This window comes from Arabidopsis thaliana, assembly GCF_000001735.4.
Source record: "Arabidopsis thaliana chromosome 1 sequence".
In the NCBI taxonomy this organism is placed as follows: domain Eukaryota; kingdom Viridiplantae; phylum Streptophyta; class Magnoliopsida; order Brassicales; family Brassicaceae; genus Arabidopsis; species Arabidopsis thaliana.
This window is the reverse complement of record NC_003070.9, coordinates 7,097,178-7,118,577: the sequence shown is the minus strand read 5'-3', so window position 1 is coordinate 7,118,577 and position 21,400 is coordinate 7,097,178. Positions and strand designations below refer to the sequence as shown.

The 21,400-nt window shown below is 38.4% G+C and overlaps 7 protein-coding genes and 1 long non-coding RNA gene across 13 annotated transcripts; 6 read left to right on the top strand and 2 right to left on the bottom strand.

Moving 5' to 3' along the window:
• The first annotated feature begins 246 nt into the window (after window positions 1–246).
• Window positions 247–3,337, top strand: AT1G20550 (O-fucosyltransferase family protein). Its single transcript, NM_101905.5, has 9 exons — window positions 247–791; window positions 878–940; window positions 1,027–1,117; window positions 1,236–1,312; window positions 1,406–1,494; window positions 1,578–1,761; window positions 1,880–2,164; window positions 2,238–2,569; window positions 2,670–3,337. Exons 1-9 carry the CDS (start codon window positions 642–644, stop codon window positions 3,091–3,093), a joined length of 1,695 nt encoding a protein of 564 aa, NP_173479.3. The 5' UTR covers window positions 247–641; the 3' UTR covers window positions 3,094–3,337.
• On the bottom strand, window positions 3,216–5,967 carry AT1G20540 (Transducin/WD40 repeat-like superfamily protein). The gene is made up of 13 exons (NM_101904.4): window positions 5,882–5,967; window positions 5,723–5,806; window positions 5,491–5,623; window positions 5,272–5,383; window positions 5,040–5,139; window positions 4,806–4,933; window positions 4,557–4,626; window positions 4,265–4,353; window positions 4,117–4,162; window positions 3,833–3,906; window positions 3,670–3,743; window positions 3,530–3,588; window positions 3,216–3,428 (listed from the first exon to the last, which is right to left on the bottom strand). Exons 1-13 carry the CDS (start codon window positions 5,924–5,926, stop codon window positions 3,387–3,389), a joined length of 1,056 nt encoding a protein of 351 aa, NP_173478.2. The 5' UTR covers window positions 5,927–5,967; the 3' UTR covers window positions 3,216–3,386.
• A 1,976-nt stretch (window positions 5,968–7,943) lies between these two features.
• AT1G20530 (girdin (DUF630 and DUF632)) lies at window positions 7,944–10,375 on the top strand. Its single transcript, NM_101903.2, has 3 exons — window positions 7,944–9,181; window positions 9,267–9,490; window positions 9,569–10,375. Exons 1-3 carry the CDS (start codon window positions 8,201–8,203, stop codon window positions 10,206–10,208), a joined length of 1,845 nt encoding a protein of 614 aa, NP_173477.1. The 5' UTR covers window positions 7,944–8,200; the 3' UTR covers window positions 10,209–10,375.
• A 94-nt stretch (window positions 10,376–10,469) lies between these two features.
• On the bottom strand, window positions 10,470–12,450 carry AT1G20515. 3 transcript variants are annotated; one of them, NR_139769.1, is made up of 3 exons: window positions 12,367–12,434; window positions 11,336–11,696; window positions 10,612–11,184 (listed from the first exon to the last, which is right to left on the bottom strand). It is a non-coding gene; the product is annotated as an other RNA (long non-coding RNA). The 3 variants fall into 3 exon arrangements; NR_139768.1 differs by having other exon boundaries at window positions 10,470–11,696; window positions 12,367–12,450; NR_139770.1 differs by lacking the exon at window positions 12,367–12,434 and having other exon boundaries at window positions 10,641–11,184; window positions 11,336–11,746.
• AT1G20520 (DUF241 domain protein, putative (DUF241)) lies at window positions 10,961–11,656 on the top strand (the record flags this gene model as incomplete). Its single annotated transcript, NM_101902.1, has 1 exon — window positions 10,961–11,656. One exon carries the CDS (start codon window positions 10,961–10,963, stop codon window positions 11,654–11,656), a length of 696 nt encoding a protein of 231 aa, NP_173476.1.
• A 6-nt stretch (window positions 12,451–12,456) lies between the features above and the next one.
• Window positions 12,457–15,216, top strand: OPCL1 (OPC-8:0 CoA ligase1). Of its 3 annotated transcripts, NM_101901.4 has the most exons (4): window positions 12,457–13,925; window positions 14,014–14,159; window positions 14,568–14,635; window positions 14,711–15,203. In NM_101901.4, the coding sequence occupies exons 1-4, from the start codon at window positions 12,722–12,724 to the stop codon at window positions 14,931–14,933; spliced, it is 1,641 nt and encodes a 546-aa protein (NP_564115.1). In that variant the 5' UTR covers window positions 12,457–12,721; the 3' UTR covers window positions 14,934–15,203. The 3 variants fall into 3 exon arrangements, with proteins under 3 accessions (NP_564115.1, NP_001322647.1, NP_973872.1); NM_001332447.1 differs by having other exon boundaries at window positions 12,580–13,925; window positions 14,014–14,635; window positions 14,711–15,216; NM_202143.1 differs by having other exon boundaries at window positions 12,709–13,925; window positions 14,568–15,119.
• A 446-nt stretch (window positions 15,217–15,662) lies between these two features.
• On the top strand, window positions 15,663–18,076 carry AT1G20500 (AMP-dependent synthetase and ligase family protein; the record flags this gene model as incomplete). The annotated part of the gene is made up of 5 exons (NM_101900.5): window positions 15,663–16,952; window positions 17,330–17,475; window positions 17,560–17,627; window positions 17,743–17,845; window positions 17,963–18,076. Exons 1-5 carry the CDS (start codon window positions 15,731–15,733, stop codon window positions 18,074–18,076), a joined length of 1,653 nt encoding a protein of 550 aa, NP_173474.5. The 5' UTR covers window positions 15,663–15,730.
• A 609-nt stretch (window positions 18,077–18,685) lies between these two features.
• Window positions 18,686–21,367, top strand: AT1G20490 (AMP-dependent synthetase and ligase family protein). Of its 2 annotated transcripts, NM_101899.4 has the most exons (4): window positions 18,686–20,133; window positions 20,505–20,649; window positions 20,727–20,984; window positions 21,084–21,367. In NM_101899.4, exons 1-2 carry the CDS (start codon window positions 18,906–18,908, stop codon window positions 20,618–20,620), a joined length of 1,344 nt encoding a protein of 447 aa, NP_173473.2. In that variant the 5' UTR covers window positions 18,686–18,905; the 3' UTR covers window positions 20,621–20,649; window positions 20,727–20,984; window positions 21,084–21,367. The 2 variants fall into 2 exon arrangements, with proteins under 2 accessions (NP_173473.2, NP_001322801.1); NM_001332446.1 differs by having other exon boundaries at window positions 20,505–20,984.
• The last annotated feature ends 33 nt before the right edge of the window (window positions 21,368–21,400 follow it).

The window sequence follows — 21,400 nt, the reverse complement described above, 5'->3', positions numbered from 1 at the left end:
TACTGTCAAAATTTAGTTAGTGTTCACAAAATGCTAAACTTATCTCTTAATAATGTCTAGATAAGAATAAAATTAAGCAAAAAAAACAGGAAATTTAACAATTAAAACGAAATAGAGCAAGAAATAGAATAACTTTCATCTTGCAAAACTCTTAAAATCCAGCTCATAGTTTATCACCAAAGTAAAAACAATTAATTTGATTAATTAAGGAGTAATAATTAAAAATAAAATAAAGCTGTTAGAACAACGAAGTGCTGGAGGCGGTGCCTCATTTCTTTCAGAGCCCAGAAATCTATAAGAACTGTCTCAAAACCAAAAAACAATATTCACTTTCCTTTTACAATATTAAAAAATTCAATCTTTCTCTGTTTCTGTATCTCAAGTATATAAAAATTCAATCTTTGATTGAAGCAAAAGATAGAGAATCAACAATGATTATTGTGGTGATGGAAATGTCGTGAAAACCAGAGAAGAATCACAAATAAAAAACAGAACAGACAATACTTTCATTTTGAATCTCTTGAAACCAGTGTGTACTCTTAAAGAGAAAGACTTTTGGTTTTGTCTCCATTGGAACACGAATCTCTCTCTCTCTGTCTGGCGTAGAGACGAAGGTAAAAGCGCCGCGTGTATAGCCTTCAATGGCTTTTCAACGGCGGCGCAACAATTACTACAACCGTCTCCGTCGTCTTCTTCCTTTCATTTGCGCTGTCTCTGGAGCTCTTCTCATCCTCTTCGCTCTTCTCTCCATTCTTTCCCCTCCTCCTGATGATTCCGATCGCCGCATCTCCGTACACTCTCTTTCTCTCTCTCAATAGCCTTGTTGATGAGATTCTGATCTCTGTCTCTTAACGCCATTGTTTTTGTTTGATTGCAGAAGCATATTAACTATGGAGCCAATGATGAGAAGAAGAACACACCAGTGGTTTTCACAGTTCCGGTTAGGGTTCTTATATTTGATATTTTTGTTGCAAAGTCTGTATTTGTTTGCTAATTTGGGTTTGTGTATGTTTTAAACCGAAGCAGAGAGGTGGAGGAAGATCGGATCGTGATATCTGGCGTTCATGGAATGCTGAATTCTTTTATGGTTGTTGTAATGCAAGCAGCAAGTTCCCAAGTGTGTAACTTTATAAAGTTCTTTTGGTGTTTAGAGTGTTTTAGTTTAGAATGCTTGAATGTTTCTGTCATTGAGGTTTATTAGTCACACTACAACATTTTGATTTTTCTTACTGCAGATGCTAAAGCAATTACTAGAAATGATCGATACTTGGCGATTGCCACTAGTGGCGGTTTAAACCAACAACGGACTGGTGTAAGTTCCTTTAGGTTTCTCTGGTTTTATGGTGATCTTTTTGTTGTTACTTAGATCTTGGTCTGAGTTTCACAACGCAATTACTTCTTTCAGATTGTAGATGCTGTTGTTGCTGCAAGGATTCTAAACGCTACGCTTGTTATTCCGAAGTTGGACCAGAAATCCTACTGGAAAGATGCCAGGTTCGTACTAGCTCTCGTAAAAATCAAAACATTATGCATCTTATTTAGTATTAACATACTTTTGTGCTTTTTATATATGCCAGTGACTTCTCGAACATTTTCGATGTTGATTGGTTTATGTCATTTCTCTCAAAAGATGTCAAAATCATTGAGAAACTTCCACAGAAAGGAGGGCAAACATGGAGCCCTCGCAGAATGCGTGTACCGAGAAAATGCAATGAGAAATGCTATATCAATCGGGTGTTACCTGTTCTTCAGAAAAGGCATGTAAGTTTTCCTGTTTTTGTCTCTCAATCTTTACGCTTCTTAGCATCTAAAGGTTTCATTATTTCCTCTTTCTCTATGATGCTTATATATGATTTGGTCTTGTAACTCTTTGTTTCAGGCAGTTCAATTGAATAAATTTGATTACAGACTCTCAAACAAGTTGAGAGATGATTTGCAGAAGCTGAGGTGTAGAGTAAACTATCATGCGCTTAAGTTTACTGATCCAATTCTTGAAATGGGTAACGAATTGGTCAGAAGAATGCGGAAAAGGAGCAAACACTTCATTGCTTTACATCTTAGGTTTGAACCTGATATGCTCGCCTTCTCTGGATGTTACTATGGTGGTGGTGAGAAGGAGAAGAAAGAGTTAGGAACAATCAGAAGGAGATGGAAAACTTTGCATGTATGTATACAAATCTTACTTGTGCAAAGTTCTTCTTATTTTCTTGTTGGATTTAACGAATTTTGCATTGCAGGTAAATAACCCTGAAAAGCAAAGGAGACAAGGAAGATGTCCACTTACACCAGAAGAAGTTGGATTAATGCTTAGAGCTTTGGGATATGGAAGTGATGTTCATATATATGTTGCATCAGGTGAAGTTTATGGAGGAGAAAAATCATTGGCTCCTTTGAAAGCACTTTTTCCACATTTCTATTCAAAAGACACCATAGCTACAAAAATGGAGTTAAAACCATTTTCTTCTTATTCTTCACGAATGGCTGCACTCGATTTCCTTGTGTGTGACGAAAGCGATGTTTTCGTTACCAACAATAACGGAAACATGGCGAGAATATTAGCAGGTCGAAGGTAGTTAAATTAACCATAGCTAATCTTTCTTCTTTCTGCTTCATTTCTGTTTTTAAGGTTGTTAGCTCTTTGTGTTGAATGATTTCTTGGTTTTATGTAGGAGATACTTTGGACATAAACCAACAATTAGACCGAATGCGAAAAAGCTATACAAGTTGTTTATGAGCAAAGAGAATACTACTTGGGAGGAGTTTGCTTCAAGAGTGAGAACATTTCAGAAAGGATTCATGGGAGAACCAAAGGAGGTAAGAGCCGGAAAAGGTGAGTTTCATGAGAATCCAGCGGCTTGTATATGCGAAGATACTGATGCTAAAGTAAAAGCGGGAAAGATGGATTCGAGAAAATTCGGGAAGAAAGAGCAGAAAGAAGATGAAGATGCAGAGTTGTCGTCGTCAGAGACAGATTATGAGGAAGACCAAACTGATTTACAGGACAGAGGCTTGTATAATGGTACGAGGTTAGATTATGATGATGCGTTATCGGTTTCAGAAGAGCCTGAGCTAGAAGAAATGCTATCAGATTGATTCAGTTCAAAGTCAGCTTTTTTTTTATTGTGGTCATATACCTCATCAATGTTATCTGTACATAGAAATCCAATCCGAAGGAATTTTCAGTTTATTTTCTTACTTAGTCGTTGAGTCTGTTTAGGTCAAAGCAACTGAATATTGATACCGATAGAATCTTGGTGAATGATAGATAGATACATCAGGATCCACAAAGATTGTGTCAAAAGTACATTGTTTCAAATACAATAGTGCCAACTTTACCAAAAGATGGGTCGTGTCTGGGTCAGAGCAAAAGAGATGCTGGGTTTTTACTATATTCTTGGAAGGAAAGGCTTGACGGATTCGATGATGACCTAACATTTATATACAAGCAAGATTAATGACCCCGAAGCTCTTTAAATGAAGTTTAGGTTGATCTTGTGCTGAGTATATGGGGTAGAGAAAGTTTACTTACTCTTCCGTCATATGATAATGATGCAAAAACCCAAGGCTCACGTGAACTCCAAGCAAGGCCTGTGTTGTTAATTAAACAGTATTAAGTATTTGTTCGGTTCACAAGATAGAATGGTAATCATAAGGTGTAAGGGATTTTACCATAGACACTGTCTTCATAGTCAGTGTATGAGTTGAGCAACGGGTTCACACGCTGTCGTGTGGATTCCACAGGACTGAAAAAGATGGTAACAATGAAATCACAACAGTGTTGGCAAAAAATGAAAATCATCGGTGCAAGGATGTTTAGGAGATTTGAAATAACCTTTCTGAGGTTTTGTCATCACTGGATGTTGCTGAAGCATACCACAGGTTGACAACCGAATCTGTTCCAGCGCTCTGTATTTTACTTGAATGATTCAGAATTGACACAAATTATAAGCGTGCAAATTAAAAGCAGAGGCTTTAGTTTTTCTAAGCTAAACCATAGGATGTACCGAAAATAAAACTGCACATTTCAGCTAAAACAACTGCGACTGACATACATAGCTACCAAGTGGAACGTTTTGATTGTGTTCAGAAGAACAAAGGAGAAAGAGAGTAGAGTACCAGAATCAGTCCATCATACTCAGGGTTACACCTGACAGCCCAAGTCCTGTAAAATTTGACAAAAAAACATACAAAGGCACAAATTCAAGGATCAAGTTCTTGGTTCCTTTAAAAAAAGGTTTACAAAGGGAAACAGAAGCAAACATACCAATGTGTATGACCAGGAAGCTCTTGGACAGGAACCTTGGCCTTCCGGAGATCCCAGACATGTATGCCAGATTCATCCTCTGCAGTTACCTACATAATCGAATGTTTGATCCATCACAGCAAAGTTATGATAATATTTTTAAATCAAAGGTTGAGCTCCATAACAATTCAGTTCAGCTCAATGCTGATGTAGAAAACGACCTGAACGGATATGCACAGCATATTTATCTGCACACCATTCTATTCAATAGGGTACTGCGCAGTGCTTTGGAGTTACAAGAGAGGAGTCTTACAAGTATATGTTCTCTCTTGGGATTGTAATCAACACCGCGTACATGAGCATGTTCAATTGAGTTAACCTTCCTTTGTTGGGGAAAAAACATGGAGAAAGTCATGTGACGAGGTAAAACCACAAGCAACTAACACTAATTTGAAAATTGAAAACCCCCATCAGAGCATGTTATAACGTGTGTGAATAAAATCAATGCGTAAAACCTCCTAACTGCATGCAGCAACAGAGGATAGCAACAGTGATACCATACTTCATAGTACGCAAGTCCCAGAACTGAACAGATGATTCACCCGTTGCTGCAACAGCATTTACATCATGTGGATCCCATGCTCCACCAGATAAAGAATGCAACATCCCAGCTGAATCCTTAGATAGAACCTATATAAATCCAAACCTGTTTAACCGAAATACCCTACAAAAGATCTAAATACTTGAGAGATAAAAAAAAAATGAGGTTGTCACTATATTCTAGTAGCTAAATCACCTCAGCAGACTTTTTCGAACAGTCTAAGCTCCACAAGAAAATATTTTGTTCATCAATGCTGATTAACTTGTCACATCTTCCAGAAGGCCACCAAAGAACACTGTTTCCACCAGAGAGAAAAATTGAGAGTCAGCTTCATAAGATGATTGAGGATAAGAAAAAAATAAGCTCTTAAACACTTTTACATAACTGTTAGCAATAGAACGCTGAAAACGTTTGATCATAAACTCACCAATTAATCTTACCAACATGAGCATCAAGAGAAGCAACACGCTCCAATTGTGGAGAATTCAGTTGACCATATAACTCAGGAATTTGCCATATCGCTGCTCCAAACGATTCACCTTAACGGATAAAACCATTATCAGTTTTTGACACACTCACGCTATAAATCAATACAAAGACCAGAGCTCCAAATTCTTGCTAATCAACTCAAGACAAGCGAATTTACCAGTGGAGAAGACGGTGGAGAAAATGCGTTGATCAAAAGGGCAAGAAGCAAGGTCCCAAATCTCATTAGGATGAGAGAACAAACCCTCACATATAAGCTCAGATCCACCAGATGACAAACGAAGAAGATGAACCTTAAAAGCATCTCAAATGGTGGAGAACAAAAAACGAAAACTTTCAGTATCTTCCCGACTAAAATAGAAGACGAAATCAAAATCAAGACATGGGTTCACCTCATTTTCTTCTTTTAAACTAAGAGTTCCAGTGAGAAAGCTTGTGTAATCCGTATCGGCTTTCACATCCGATATACATCTAGACTGAAACAAAATGAATTCCGTCTTTAAAGAATCTTCCTAAGGAAAATTAAGGAAAATATGAAGATGATGAATCACCTGATACTTCAAACCGTATCCAATACCCGATGATCCTCCTTGCATTGTCACCTGAGCCAGACGCACTGATTCAGGTAGAGAAGACGACGAGCTGAAGCAGATGCTGGTTTTCGTGTTAGTGATAGACATTAATGGGCCTAACTTAATAAAGTCAGGCCCAATCTCTTATGTTACAATTTCACTAACTACTCAGAGACATATACATATCAAATTTCTATAAATTATCACTACTCACTCTAGTATATATGTTACAAAACGGGTCAATGGAATTAGAGTCCCATAGATGTCTATTAGGCCCGGTCATAGTTACAACGTTGTTTGATCACCCAAAAAAAAGGCATAAAATCATGAATCAATCACCAGAAAAAAGAATGTTATCATTACGTTTGTTAACGACGTCTTAGTAAAGCCACAGATAGTACGTGATGCTTTCATGATTTTATGACCGTTACTTAACAATGATGTGTTTTTTGAGTATTTTTGCGAAGCCATGCAATGCAAGTAACATTAGAATTGACGACTAGGAAATGTTTGTCAACCAACGTAAAGAAATATGAAAAAAACTGACAATAGCATATTAAAAATCTCCACAACCGCGCACAGCCAGAAAACAACGACTATTAGTTAAACTCTTATATAATCTACAATAAGTTGGTTAACAATGTAATGTAAAACAGAGTATAAATATAAGAAAACTCCTAACTACGAGATTATTAACCATTTCTCTTAGAAAGGTTGAACGATAAGTGACTTTTTCTATTGATTTTGTCGAAACTTCAATGTGTCTGTTCGCGTTCATGTAAGACTCTAAACTTATCGTGGTTTTGTTAATATGGGTATATTCTTGAAGGAAATAATGTTTAGTTGAACTGATTTTAATACGCGTGGGAATATCCTATGATAAGAAAGGTTACAAAAGTAGTGATAAGAAGACAAAATATGAGAAGGTGGATCTCCACCATCCCCAAAAAAGAAACATTCCTTTCTTTTTTGTTTCACCCAAAAACATTGATAAATTTTTCTTCTATTAGGAACTAATTAAAGATCCTCGTGTATTCTTTATATATGGAAGTTTTCGCTTTTTTCGTCTTATCTTCTCAAAAGCCGCAAACCCAAAAAGTTCCAACTCTCACTCTTAAAGTTGAGGATTTTTAAGTTAAGACGTGTGAAGACGCTCGTTCATGCACATCTCTATCTGAAAATGTATTTATATTGATAATTATCATGGTAATTGTAGACAAGAATTTCATGGTAGTTATATGAAACAAAATCATGTTTTTAGTAGGGTTTTGTGGAAAATGTATTCATGGTGATCAGTAACTTGCTACAACTAGAACATACTACTGATTAAAAATTATATTTTGTGTATATCTTCATTAAAATTGCAATATAATGTTGAAAGTAGAAACTGATATTTTCTGTATGGGTGGAGATGGCTTTGTTGGTATAATATATAGGCATGGGAGTAAACTATAAAACTAATATGTTTTCTATCTCTGGATATTATTTGCTAGAATAGTACAAATTAAAGAGAAAACAACATATTCATTCTATAACATAGTGAGAAGTAGGAAGATATGAGATATGATCAGTGTGGTAATGTATGGATTTATATCTCGAGTTATTGACAAAACTTCATTTTACTTGTGTTTGAAGCTAATCGTGAGTTTTGAGTTCTGAAAAAAGGGGATTAAAATATGAGTTTGGTACCTACAACATGTGCATGTACTTTTAGAGCATGATTTCGTTATAAATTTGTTTTTAACACTTTACGTTACTTTGAATCTCAAACCTTTTTTATTTTAACTTTTCACTTTTTAGCTTTAACTTTTTAACACCACGTCTTTTTCCACTTTCTATGCTTCAATGATTCACAGAGTAGAATAATTGCATGGTTCCTTGCAAACTTCATTTTTATGATTTCTAACGACGATAAATCAATGCAAACGTTTCAAAAAAAAAAAAAATGCAATGTTAATCGTGAATAGAAAAAAATAGATAATTGCAACGTTTATAGTACTATGATTACTAGCTAGTTTCCAAATTGAAGTTTGGTTGCATGTCCCTTCCTAAAAAAAAAAAAGAAACGGCTCTCTTATTCGAATCATAATCATTTATTCATATGTGGAAGTTGTCAGTACTCTATGAATTTTTCCTTTTGAAATGTAATTGCGCTTTTACTGTTTTAAATTTGGTAAAATGTGAAATTAAGTGATCATTTTTAAGTTTTTAATGATACCTTAACCTTAATCACGTAATCACTTTTATATGACAACAAATCCAAGCTTTTGAAAAAACACTAACTCTCCAACGACCGTTATGGGTTGCTCCCCCTCCAAGCTCGACGGTTTACCGGCCGTATCTCTATGCCGTGACCGCTGCAGCTCACTCGAAGATACGCTCCGGCGAAGCTACGCCTTAGCCGACGCTCACTCAGCTTATCTCCTTTCTCTGAACACCGTCGGTCCAGCTCTCCATAGATTCTTCCAACATGCCGTCGAGTCTCCGCCGGATGTTGAATCCGAAGCTGACGAATCACCGGAGACGTATTCTCCGGAATCCTGTTCCTCGGCTCACTCGGTTACCAGTTCTGATTCCGATTTGCCTCCCAAGTTCGATTCGGATTGTGAGGAAGGTGAAGGTACGAATTGCGATCTCTTAAGCGGTTCAAAACCTGAATCTCTAAATCTTAATCATGACTCGTTCTACTCCCGGAGATACGAATCCGGCACCATAACGCCGCCTCCTCCACCGCCGGCTCCGAGTAATTACGCTTGGGATTTTATCAATTTCTTCGAGAGCTATGAGCTTCCGTACACTACGGATGTCAATGATTTGAAGGATAGAGAGACCACTCCTTCTCATGAAGAAGATAAGTTGAAGAAGAAGAAGATTACTGTGAGCCAAAACGATGAGAAGATTAAAGTAGAAGAAGAGAAAAAAACTCTGAGAATCTCAGAGAAAAATAGGAAGCGTGCTCCTAAAGAATCAAAGGATCAAAAAGTTTCATCAGATTTATCTGAAGTAACAAAGCAATTGCAGGAAATGTTCAAGAAAGCTTCAGAATCAGGGAATGATGTTTCGAAGATGTTTGACACTTCCAGATTCAGATACTACCAGAAAAGCTCTGTTTATCAATGTAATGTTCGAATTCTTCTTCCTTCTTCAAACATTCTCTACACGAAGAAGGTGATGACTCCATTTGATCCCAAACCAGTGGAAGAATCTAATTTCAATAATCTTTCATCTACTCTGAAGAAACTTTTCATGTGGGAGAAGAAACTGTACCAAGAAGTAAAGGTATAATCAAAATGCTCTGAATGGATTGAAGCAAAATTATCTAAGTGTTTTATGTTCCTTAAGACTTTTGATTTGTTATTTACAGGCTGAGGAGAAACTCCGAACATCTCACATGAAGAACTACAAACTATTGAGGAGATTGGAAGCAAAAAGTGCAGATCTAAGCAAAATCGAAGCTATTCGTTCTTCGATTCAGTGTTTGTCTACAAGAATGAGAGTTTCTATCCATAAGATAAACAACATTTGTCTGACGATAAACAAGTTACGCGATGAAGAGCTCTGGTTCCAAATGAAAGAGTTGATCCACAGGTACTACGGACATTACCATAAGAATTTTGTTTGAGAAATCTCATGAGTTAACTCAGCTTGTTGTGTCTCAATATTTAGGTTGTCTGAGATGTGGAACTCTATGCTAGAATGTCACAGTAGACAATCTAAAGTAATTGCAGAGGCTAAGAAGCTTGATAAGATGACAATAAAGGAGAATCTAGACTTATCTCAGCTTGAGCTTGCTATGGAATTGAAACTGGAGTTGAGGAACTGGAGTCTAAGCATGTCGAACTGGATAGATGCTCAGGCTCAGTATGTTAAAGCCTTGAACAATTGGCTAATGCGATGTTTAAAACAGGAACCTCAAGAACCAACACCAGATCTCTCAGAAGAGCCACCATTGTTTGGTGCTATTAACACTTGGTCACAAAACCTTGAGATATCACACGGAGAGAAGGAGTTTACAGAAGCGGTTTACACGATTTTGATGCACGTAAACCATCAGGTGGAGAAACAGAGGATGGAATTGGAAGAGCAGAGGAATGTTAATGGCAGCGTAAAGGATATAGAAAGGAAGCTTATGATGTTAGAGAAGGAAGAGCAGAAGATGCAGAGGAAGATGAAGACAGTACCATCTGTTGCATTAATGGGGAGTTTAAATCTGAAGTCTAACATGGAACAGATATTCAAATCGATGGAGAAATTAGCTACAAACTCAAAGCAGACTTATGAGGAACTTGACTTGATGTGCACGTAATGTACGGCTTTGTTTTAGTTCTCATCAGTTCTGCTATCTATCATTTATTCTATGTGTCCTTGGAAGAGTTTTGAATTTTGCTAAATTGAAAATTTTGATTATGTACATTCGACATATATCTATAATCTATATGTATACGCCGTTAGTGATCTTTAATAATAAGATAGTACATTCCAATCATGAACATGACTCTGTGTTTAGTGTTTAAAAGGTGATGAATTCGACAAACTATTAAACCAACAATACAAAAACAAAATTCTGGAACATTTCAGATATAAATAAATAATTCTTCCGTTTTATTCAGATAATTACAAACACTGGCTGGCTTGGTTCATGCATGGTTTCTGATAAAGGTATCCGATTATAATTTAAATTAAAATTGTATTTTGTTTTGTTATGTAGACAATAATATCGAAGCAAATCCATAATGTAGCCTAATCTAGTGCCACTTACATAAACGGAAGGTTCCTAAATACCACTAACTTCAACTAGTTTGAATTTGAAAACTAAATGACCTGTCTCCAACACTAATGTCTTCACTTATGTACAAAAAAAAAACACCTCGCAAAGAAAAGGAAAAAACTAACCTCAGGGTTCCTTCTTCGTACTTTCCTCATTCTTCTCAGATCCATCTTCAACTCCAATTCAAACAATCCCTATTTATGGACGTAACCCTAAGATTTCACTAAACCCTAATCACAAATCTCTCATCAAGTTCTCATCAAGCAATACCCTTTTGAGGTTTCAACCGAATGGCGCTACTGGACTTGGAAGGTTTGAGAGAACTACAAGACTGCGCAAACTATCTTCTCGATCACTGTCCAGAAGCAAGAGAGTCTCTGTGCCAACAAGGGAAAGAGAACTGGATCGAGCAAGTCTCTGAAGCTTCACTAATAATGTTAGATGTCTGTAATGTGTCGAAAGATGTCATGGCACTCGTGAGACATGGCCTGCAAGATCTTCAACTGACTCTGCGCTGTAATGGATCAAACCTTAGTGAAAAGGTTGCAGCGTATAATCGGTATAGGAACAAGCTCAAGAAGGAAACGCTCAAGTGTTTAAATAGTCTAAAGAGTATTGAAGGAGGAGGGAGAGGGATGATGGAGATGCAGAGCATAGAGCAGAACCTTCTGTTTGTTGCTGAGGTTTTGAAAGAAGTGAGAAGAGCCGTTGTGACTATGGTTGAGTCTCTGTTCTCACTCGTATGTGTTCCTTGGCTCGAGAGAAAACCGAGCATAGGGTCATTTTCTTCTATCTTTACGATGCAGTTTTGCTGCTTTGATGATGCGTGGGACGAAGTAGCGATGCGGAGCGCAAGTACAAGGTTGGAGGCTGCAGAGATCACTGTTGAGGAGCTTGAGATCGAGTTGGAGTGTATTTTCCGGCGACTGATTCAGACCAGAGTTTCACTTCTTAATATTCTTACAGCTAAAACATCTCCGGTTTGATACGGATACCACTTCTGGAAGACATCAAACAGATATATACCTGTAAAAATTAGAATTATAAGCAAATACAGAAATATTATCGTCCTACAAAGTCAAATACACGTATTAAAAGTAATTTCCTCACAGTCTCTTTATTTCGACAGAAAATTTTGGTCAGAATCTCCTCACAGTTTCTCATCCATTGTTTATTATTGCTCAAAAAGTGAATGTTATAAAACAAAAAGACACACCAGTGGAAATACAGACATTACCTAGTGATAATCTCTAAGAGAAGGGCAATAACACAATTTAGCCAAGAAGGAGGAAGAAACAGAAACCAAACCTTCAAATTACGAAACAGAGGAACAAAAAAAAACGAACAGAGTCTTACCACCATCTCTGTGCAATGTGCATGATCAAGAACCTAAACTCATTAGTAAACTAAATATAAGCATTCACAAGGAGTTCATGGGAAGATAAAAACTGTGTGATAGCTTTGGCAATTATTCAATTACAACTACAACTCAAATTTTTAAACCAAGTCGCATTACTTCTTTGATCAAAATGTATGAGAAACAAAGATAAATTGCCTCTGATCCTGATCAGTTCCTCTTATTATCAAATTGATTCATAAATCCAAGGTAAGTAGTAATCACCCGAATTCTAGAAACATATCCCTAACATGCTCAATTACAGAGAGACAAAGAGAGAGAGGTTCACCGGAACCCTACCTTCCGGCTTCACATTTCAGTCAGGCAAGCGCTTGCTCTTCTCCCAGTATAGCAATCCTACCCGGGTGATTCAGTTCAAGCGTGTGTGAATATCGATTCGGCTCTTTGGGCTTTTAACTAAAGGCCCATTATAATCTAAAAGGGCTCCACCACGTCATTTTCAATTCGTTAATTGAAAAAACATATTCTTCACGTGCCGCTAACAACGACCTGGAGAATTGGAAATATCGCGGAACAAGAACGCCAACGTGTTCTTCGGCTGCTTTAGACTTTTCTTATTATAAAAAGTCAAACCTCCTTCTCAACCATAAATTAAATTTCCACTGTAGTGTCAAGTTACATAGAAACAAAATCCATGGCTTCAGTGAATTCTCGAAGTGGTTTCTGCAACTCAAACTCAACATTCTACAGCAAACGAACACCAATCCCACTCCCGCCAAATCCATCACTCGACGTCACTACTTTCATTTCTTCACAAGCTCATCGTGGCCGTATCGCCTTCATCGACGCTTCCACAGGTCAAAACCTCACCTTCACCGAGCTATGGCGTGCCGTGGAATCCGTCGCCGATTGTCTCTCCGAGATAGGGATTCGCAAAGGCCACGTCGTCCTCCTCCTCTCCCCAAACTCAATTTTATTCCCCGTCGTTTGTCTCTCCGTCATGTCACTAGGCGCAATCATCACCACCACGAATCCACTCAACACTTCAAACGAGATCGCTAAACAGATTAAGGATTCAAATCCAGTCCTCGCCTTCACCACATCGCAGCTTCTCCCGAAAATCTCCGCCGCCGCAAAGAAGCTCCCGATCGTGCTTATGGACGAGGAACGAGTTGACTCAGTGGGTGATGTGAGAAGATTGGTGGAGATGATGAAGAAGGAACCGAGTGGGAACCGAGTCAAGGAGCGAGTTGACCAGGATGATACGGCGACTTTGCTTTACTCTTCAGGAACCACGGGAATGAGCAAAGGAGTGATCTCGTCTCACCGTAACTTAATCGCGATGGTTCAAACCATCGTGAATCGATTTGGATCTGATGATGGAGAGCAACGATTCATCTGCACTGTTCCTATGTTTCACATCTACGGTTTAGCTGCGTTCGCTACTGGATTACTCGCTTACGGATCTACGATCATCGTTCTCTCTAAATTCGAGATGCACGAGATGATGTCAGCGATTGGCAAGTATCAAGCCACGTCTTTGCCTCTCGTGCCTCCGATTCTTGTGGCGATGGTTAACGGTGCAGATCAGATTAAGGCTAAGTATGATTTGAGCTCTATGCATACTGTTTTATGCGGCGGAGCTCCGTTGAGTAAGGAAGTGACTGAAGGATTCGCGGAGAAGTATCCGACGGTTAAGATTTTACAAGGTTATGGGTTGACTGAGTCAACGGGTATAGGAGCTTCTACGGATACTGTTGAGGAAAGTCGGAGATACGGTACCGCTGGGAAATTGTCGGCAAGTATGGAAGGGAGGATTGTTGATCCGGTTACTGGTCAGATTCTTGGACCGAAACAAACCGGTGAGCTTTGGCTCAAGGGTCCTTCCATAATGAAAGGTACATTGATTTGAGAATCGTTTTTGATTACAGAAATCATCAATGTAGGATTTTTTCTTACCATGGCAATTTTGGTTGTTCTTGGCAGGTTATTTCAGCAATGAGGAAGCTACGAGTTCGACTCTTGATTCTGAAGGATGGTTAAGAACTGGAGATCTTTGCTATATCGATGAAGATGGATTCATATTCGTGGTTGATCGGTTAAAGGAACTGATCAAGTACAAGGGTTATCAGGTGATATATAGAACACAAATTTTGAGCATGGTCGATGTTGATGCTATAGATTTATAGTCCTTTTGAAGCATTAGAAAATGCTGATGAGTCAAAAATCGTCTTTTGTGAACTGATGATAGAGTCTGCCTGTAGTGATATGCTGATGGATCATGTCATCCTTTTTATTTAGTAGTGAGTTTGTTTGGCTAAACTGCTAGAAACCTGACCTCCTTCGTTCCTTTGAACTAATAAGTAATCTCTGAGTCTTGATATGATGATTGTGTGTGTATGATAAGCTTTTCGGGATGGAGATGGAGTATATTTGAACATCATTCTTTATCTTACTGACTTTAGAGAAGCATTGGCTCTATCTATAGCAATGAGATGAATTTGTGCTAAACTAAACTTATTTTGGTGATTATTGTATAGGTTGCTCCAGCTGAGCTAGAGGCTTTGTTGCTTACTCATCCTGAAATCACTGATGCTGCAGTGATCCCGTAAGTCACTACAACACTCACTCGTTTTTGTATCAGAAACAGTCTATGAGTTTTTAATGTTTTGGTGATTTGCAGGTTTCCGGACAAAGAAGTGGGGCAATTTCCAATGGCATACGTCGTAAGGAAAACTGGGAGCAGCTTATCAGAGAAGACAATAATGGAGTTTGTAGCGAAACAAGTAGCACCATACAAGAGGATACGAAAAGTTGCTTTCGTATCTTCAATACCAAAGAACCCTTCAGGCAAGATTCTACGCAAAGATCTCATCAAGATAGCAACTTCCAACTCCAAGCTTTGAAATTATTATGAGAGTCAATCTCCATGTATTATTTATTGTTTGTGCTGTAGACCTGTAGAAAAATCTGATACTATGCATCCATGTTGAAATATGACCATGTGGTCCCAAAACACAGAAGATTACACACATAAATGGCCACTATATGGTTTATGTAATAGAGTATATGTTCAAAACATGTTTCTGATCAAATTGGTCAAATTATCCTAAGTTCTAACTCAGATTGATTATGGCAGTAATTATAACTTGAGTTTTGTTTATTGTGAAAAAAGGTTCAATATTTTTTAACTTTACTATTTTATATGAAAATGGTATTTCTTGTGAAACATAACAAAAACAAAAAGTAAAATTTATCAACGAGTTTTAGAAAACCCACCAATATATCATTTAAAGTAATTTTAGAGTAGTTTTGATATGTGAAAACTCACCAATATTTCATTTAAAGTAGTTTTTAGACTAGTTTTGATATGTGCTAACAATTCCAATTTGGGCTAAGTCTTCACAAAGCTGCACTGTGTCGTGAGTCGAAATTCGACGTCTATCTCTTCCTTTTTTTGGCATTACTTGCGAATTTTATATCGTGGTTTTGATTGATAGCTATTTAATTTTCCGGGTAAAAGGGTTTATCGTTTTCATTACTATGTGAAGTTTTCAGTGATAGCTGTTTTCATCAAAATAAACGACTCTTTATCTACTCGACATGCATTTTAGCACTCTTCGGGAAAAGAAACAAAAATAAATTTGTATTAACCACTCTTTAAATTCATCCTCTGGATCTGTTGTACTCGTATAGAGAAAAAATGGCGTATCCTGAGAGATCTCTCATTGTTGATCCTAGAAGTGGTTTCTGCAAATCAAACTCTACATTCTATAGCAAGCGCCAACCATTAAGTCTCCCGCCAAATCTTTCGCGTGACGTCACCACATTCATCTCCTCTCAGCCACACCGTGGCAAAACCGCCTTTATCGACGCTGCCACAGGCCAGTGCTTAACCTTCTCCGATCTCTGGAGAGCCGTCGATCGCGTCGCCGACTGTCTATATCATGAAGTCGGAATACGAAGAGGCGACGTCGTCCTCATCCTTTCTCCAAACTCCATCTTCATTCCCGTTGTTTGCCTCTCCGTCATGTCTCTCGGCGCCGTTTTCACCACCGCCAACACTCTCAATACTTCCGGTGAAATCTCCAAACAGATTGCCGACAGTAATCCAACTCTCGTCTTCACTACGCGCCAGCTGGCACCAAAACTCCCCGTCGCTATCTCCGTCGTTCTCACCGACGACGAAGTTTACCAGGAGCTCACTAGCGCAATCAGAGTCGTTGGGATTTTAAGCGAGATGGTGAAGAAAGAACCGAGTGGGCAACGAGTCAGGGACCGAGTCAACCAGGACGACACGGCGATGATGCTTTACTCGTCGGGAACCACGGGACCGAGCAAAGGAGTGATCTCGTCTCACCGGAATTTAACAGCTCACGTGGCTAGATTCATATCGGATAATTTGAAACGAGACGATATTTTCATCTGTACCGTCCCGATGTTCCACACCTACGGTTTATTGACCTTCGCTATGGGCACCGTAGCATTGGGTTCAACGGTGGTGATCCTCCGGAGATTTCAGCTCCACGATATGATGGATGCGGTGGAGAAGCACCGAGCCACAGCTCTGGCTTTGGCGCCACCTGTTTTGGTAGCTATGATTAACGACGCAGATCTGATCAAGGCTAAGTACGATCTGAGCTCACTGAAAACGGTGAGGTGTGGTGGAGCGCCGTTGAGCAAGGAGGTGACGGAAGGGTTTCTAGAGAAATATCCGACGGTTGATATACTGCAGGGGTATGCTTTGACGGAATCCAACGGCGGAGGGGCTTTCACGAATTCAGCGGAGGAGAGCCGGAGATATGGCACGGCGGGGACGTTGACGTCTGATGTGGAGGCGAGGATCGTGGATCCGAATACGGGTCGGTTCATGGGAATTAACCAAACGGGAGAGCTCTGGCTCAAGGGCCCTTCTATTTCTAAAGGTAAAATCACTAGATAGTTTTTGCTTTGCTTGCGATAGAAGTAATAACTTGATCATTTTTTTGGTCAAAGGCAAAAACTTAACCATTTCAAATCAATGTATAAGATAAAGATAAATTAAATTGTTATTGAGATCAAGTTTATAACTTTTTGTGAAACAAATATAGCAAGAACTCGTATTTGATTTCCAAGTTTTTTCTAGTGATGGATTTTGCATATGGTTTTTGGACTAGTGTGAATAAGTGAATTTTCATTTTTGTACGAGTTCAAAAAGTTAGGTAGCTCCATATAATGGAAAATGACGACGTGAAAGATCCCGATTTGTTTGTGTATATACCTTGTTACGTAAGCTTTATTAATTGACAAACGTAAAATGAAGGTTATTTTAAAAACCAAGAAGCTACAAATGAAACCATTAATTTAGAGGGATGGCTAAAAACTGGAGATCTTTGCTACATCGATGAAGATGGGTTTCTTTTTGTTGTGGATCGATTGAAAGAACTGATAAAATACAAAGGCTATCAGGTTCATAAACATCTATCTTCATTCTTTCACAAACAGTGAAATTTTAAAATTATAAAGATCTAACGATAAGTAATTGATAAACAGGTGCCTCCAGCTGAACTAGAAGCTCTTCTGATTACTCATCCGGACATTCTCGATGCCGCCGTTATTCCGTAAAATATTTCATAACTTTTTTTTTTCCTCCAATTTAAACGCCATGATTTTTGCCTTATAAACGTAAAACACAACATGTTCATGTATGTATGCTTTTGTGTACGTACTGCAAAGTTTTCCGGACAAAGAAGCAGGACAATATCCAATGGCTTACGTGGTTCGAAAACACGAGAGCAATCTCTCTGAGAAACAAGTCATTGACTTCATCTCTAAGCAGGTGTGCTTTTAAAATCACAAAACAACACCTTCTCTTCTTTACCTTGTTATAATGTTTTTAGGTGGTAAATTAGTTTTATGATAGTTGGTTTCAAAAGATTACTAAAATTTTGAGCAGGTAGCACCATATAAGAAGATAAGAAAGGTCTCATTTATAAACTCCATACCAAAAACTGCATCCGGTAAGACGCTTCGCAAGGATCTAATCAAATTGGCTACTTCTAAACTTTGAAAGGATCTTATTTGCTAGATTCTCACTTTTACTTGTAGTTGAAATAACTGGGATGTATGTTCTCTTTCAATAATCTCGTTTTTATTTCAATAAAGAGAGATTTGTAATATATCTATAATGCTGAATAATTTTAATTAAAGACACTAGTATCAAATATGTAGTAGACAATTTGCTGATAACACGAGTTTATATCTTATCAAAATTATAATATCCAAAAGTGAATAGAAAGATAATATAACAAATGTGTGTGTTATGACTTATTACAAGATCAATAATCCGAAATTCAACATTTTAAGTTTTTAACCGAAGAAAAAGAAAGAAAGAGGGATGGACGATCGGAATTGGTTTGGATTTGAGCAACAAGAAGATAAATTTGGTGTGTGGCTAGACCCAAGGACAATATGGCAAGTGAAGTGGGCTTTGAGGTTACCTAATCCTGGTTATGGGTCACTGGTTACCCAAATAAAAAATCTCACGTCATCAAACTGAACATAGAAGCCAACAAAACAAAACATAGGGGTTAGGCACGGCGGCGACGGTCAAATCGAATCTCCCGGTAGTTCTCAGGAACGAGAACCACGTGACTTCACCAAACTTGTGATAAAATATTCTTACAATGAAAAGTTCTTTATGTTTTGTATTATTATTTTGTGTTTCTCATCACAATTCTTATTGTTTTGTGTCGGCCACATCAACTATCATATTATCTACATCATTTAATAATCCGACACATGTTGTAGATAGTATGGTATATTAATATTTCATATTCATATTACAGACTAATCGTTTAGAGAAGTTGTACTTAGAGAAGAGCTTCATATTAAGAAATATGGCGTATCCTGAGAGAGATCTCATTGTTGATCCTAGAAGCGGTTTCTGCAAATCAAACTCTACATTCTATAGCAAGCGAAACCCATTATGTCTCCCGCCAAATCCGTCGCTTGACGTCACAACTTTCATATCATCTCAACCGCAACGCGGCACCACCGCCTTCATCGACGCCTCCACGGGCCACCGCTTAACCTTCTCCGATCTCTGGAGAGTCGTTGATCGCGTCGCTGACTGTCTATATCATGAAGTCGGAATACGAAGAGGCGACGTCGTCCTCATCCTCTCTCCAAATTCAATCTACATTCCCGTCGTTTGCCTCTCCGTCATGTCTCTCGGCGCCGTCGTCACCACCGCCAACACTCTCAACACCTCCGGCGAAATCTCCAAACAGATCGCCCAAAGTAATCCAACTCTCGTCTTCACCACGAGCCAGCTGGCACCCAAACTCGCAGCCGCAATCTCCGTCGTCCTCACCGACGAAGAAGACGAGAAGCGAGTGGAGCTCACTAGTGGAGTCAGAGTCGTTGGGATTTTGAGCGAGATGATGAAGAAAGAAACGAGTGGTCAACGAGTCAGAGACCGAGTCAACCAGGACGACACGGCGATGATGCTTTACTCGTCGGGAACCACAGGGACGAGCAAAGGAGTGATCTCGTCTCACCGGAATTTAACAGCTTACGTTGCGAAATACATCGACGATAAATGGAAACGAGACGAGATATTCGTATGTACCGTGCCGATGTTCCACTCCTTCGGGTTATTGGCGTTCGCAATGGGCTCCGTAGCATCGGGTTCAACGGTGGTGATTCTCCGGAGATTCGGGCTCGACGATATGATGCAAGCGGTGGAGAAGTACAAAGCCACGATTCTGAGTTTGGCTCCACCGGTTTTGGTAGCTATGATTAACGGTGCAGATCAGCTCAAGGCCAAGTACGATTTGACCTCCCTGAGAAAGGTTAGGTGTGGTGGAGCACCGTTGAGCAAGGAGGTTATGGATAGCTTCCTAGAGAAATATCCAACGGTTAATATTTTTCAAGGATATGCGTTGACTGAGTCGCACGGTTCAGGAGCTTCGACGGAATCTGTGGAGGAGAGTCTGAAATACGGTGCGGTTGGGTTGTTGTCGTCCGGTATTGAAGCGAGGATTGTGGATCCGGATACGGGTCGGGTCATGGGTGTGAACCAACCCGGTGAGCTCTGGCTCAAGGGTCCTTCTATTTCTAAAGGTAAACAAACACTAATAAACGCTAAATATTTGGCAATAATTAGATTATTTGAAATAGACATTTTATTATTGGGAAATTATTTATAAAACAAATATTATGATCAAGTTTTTAAGCAGTAAAATGGGTTTTGGATTTGGTGTGAGTAATTGAGTTTTGTATACATCGATATGATTAGTATTCGTAACGTGGACACCCTAACCGAAGAATGGCTTCAGTTCATTTGCAAATTAAATGAAACTTATTTAAGTGAACTCAATACTATTGAATAACAAAAGAAACACTCTTAAATCTGTCTTGGGACAAAACGAAAACAATTTTTTGCATGGCAAAGACATAGTTTTGAATTAAACTAACATTTATATGCTTTAAAGGTTATTTCGGAAATGAAGAAGCTACAAATGAAACTATTAATCTAGAAGGATGGCTAAAACTGGAGATCTCTGCTATATCGATGAAGATGGGTTTCTATTTGTTGTGGATCGACTGAAAGAATTGATCAAATACAAAGGCTATCAGGTTCATCATCGTTATGTTTACTAATAGTGTAAATTTTCTTAAAAATGAAAATCTAATGGTTAATATATGATAAGCAGGTGCCTCCAGCTGAACTAGAGGCTCTTTTGATCGCTCATCCACACATTCTTGATGCTGCTGTTATTCCGTAAAATATTTAACAACTAAAACACCATGATTTTTGCCATTCAAATATCGAAAAACATGTAGTTTGTTTCTTTTGTGCATTGTACAGGTTTCCGGATAGAGAAGCCGGACAATATCCGATGGCTTATGTAGCCCGAAAGCCCGAGAGCAATCTCTCCGAAAAAGAAGTTATTGACTTCATCTCTAATCAGGTACTTCTATAATCACAAAACGTACAACATCTTCTTTATCATATATTGTTTTACTTAAAAGTTAAACTATTTTTGGGTGGTAAATAATTTGATGAGCAGGTGGCACCGTATAAGAAAATAAGAAAGGTTGCATTCATAAGTTCCATACCAAAGACTGCATCCGGCAAAACACTTCGCAAAGATCTAATCAAACTATCAACTTCCAAACTTTGAAAGGATAAATTTGCTAGACTTTCTTAATTTTATTGATGGTATTGTTTTTCAATAAGAGAGAAAACTGTAAATCTGTAATCATTGTATATATTTTTCTGTATACATATGTATAGTGTTGAATAATTTCCAAGGACAGATATAATTAGTTTGCATTAGGCCCAAAGGCGTAATGGATCAAAGACTCAAAGTATAGTGGGCTTTTT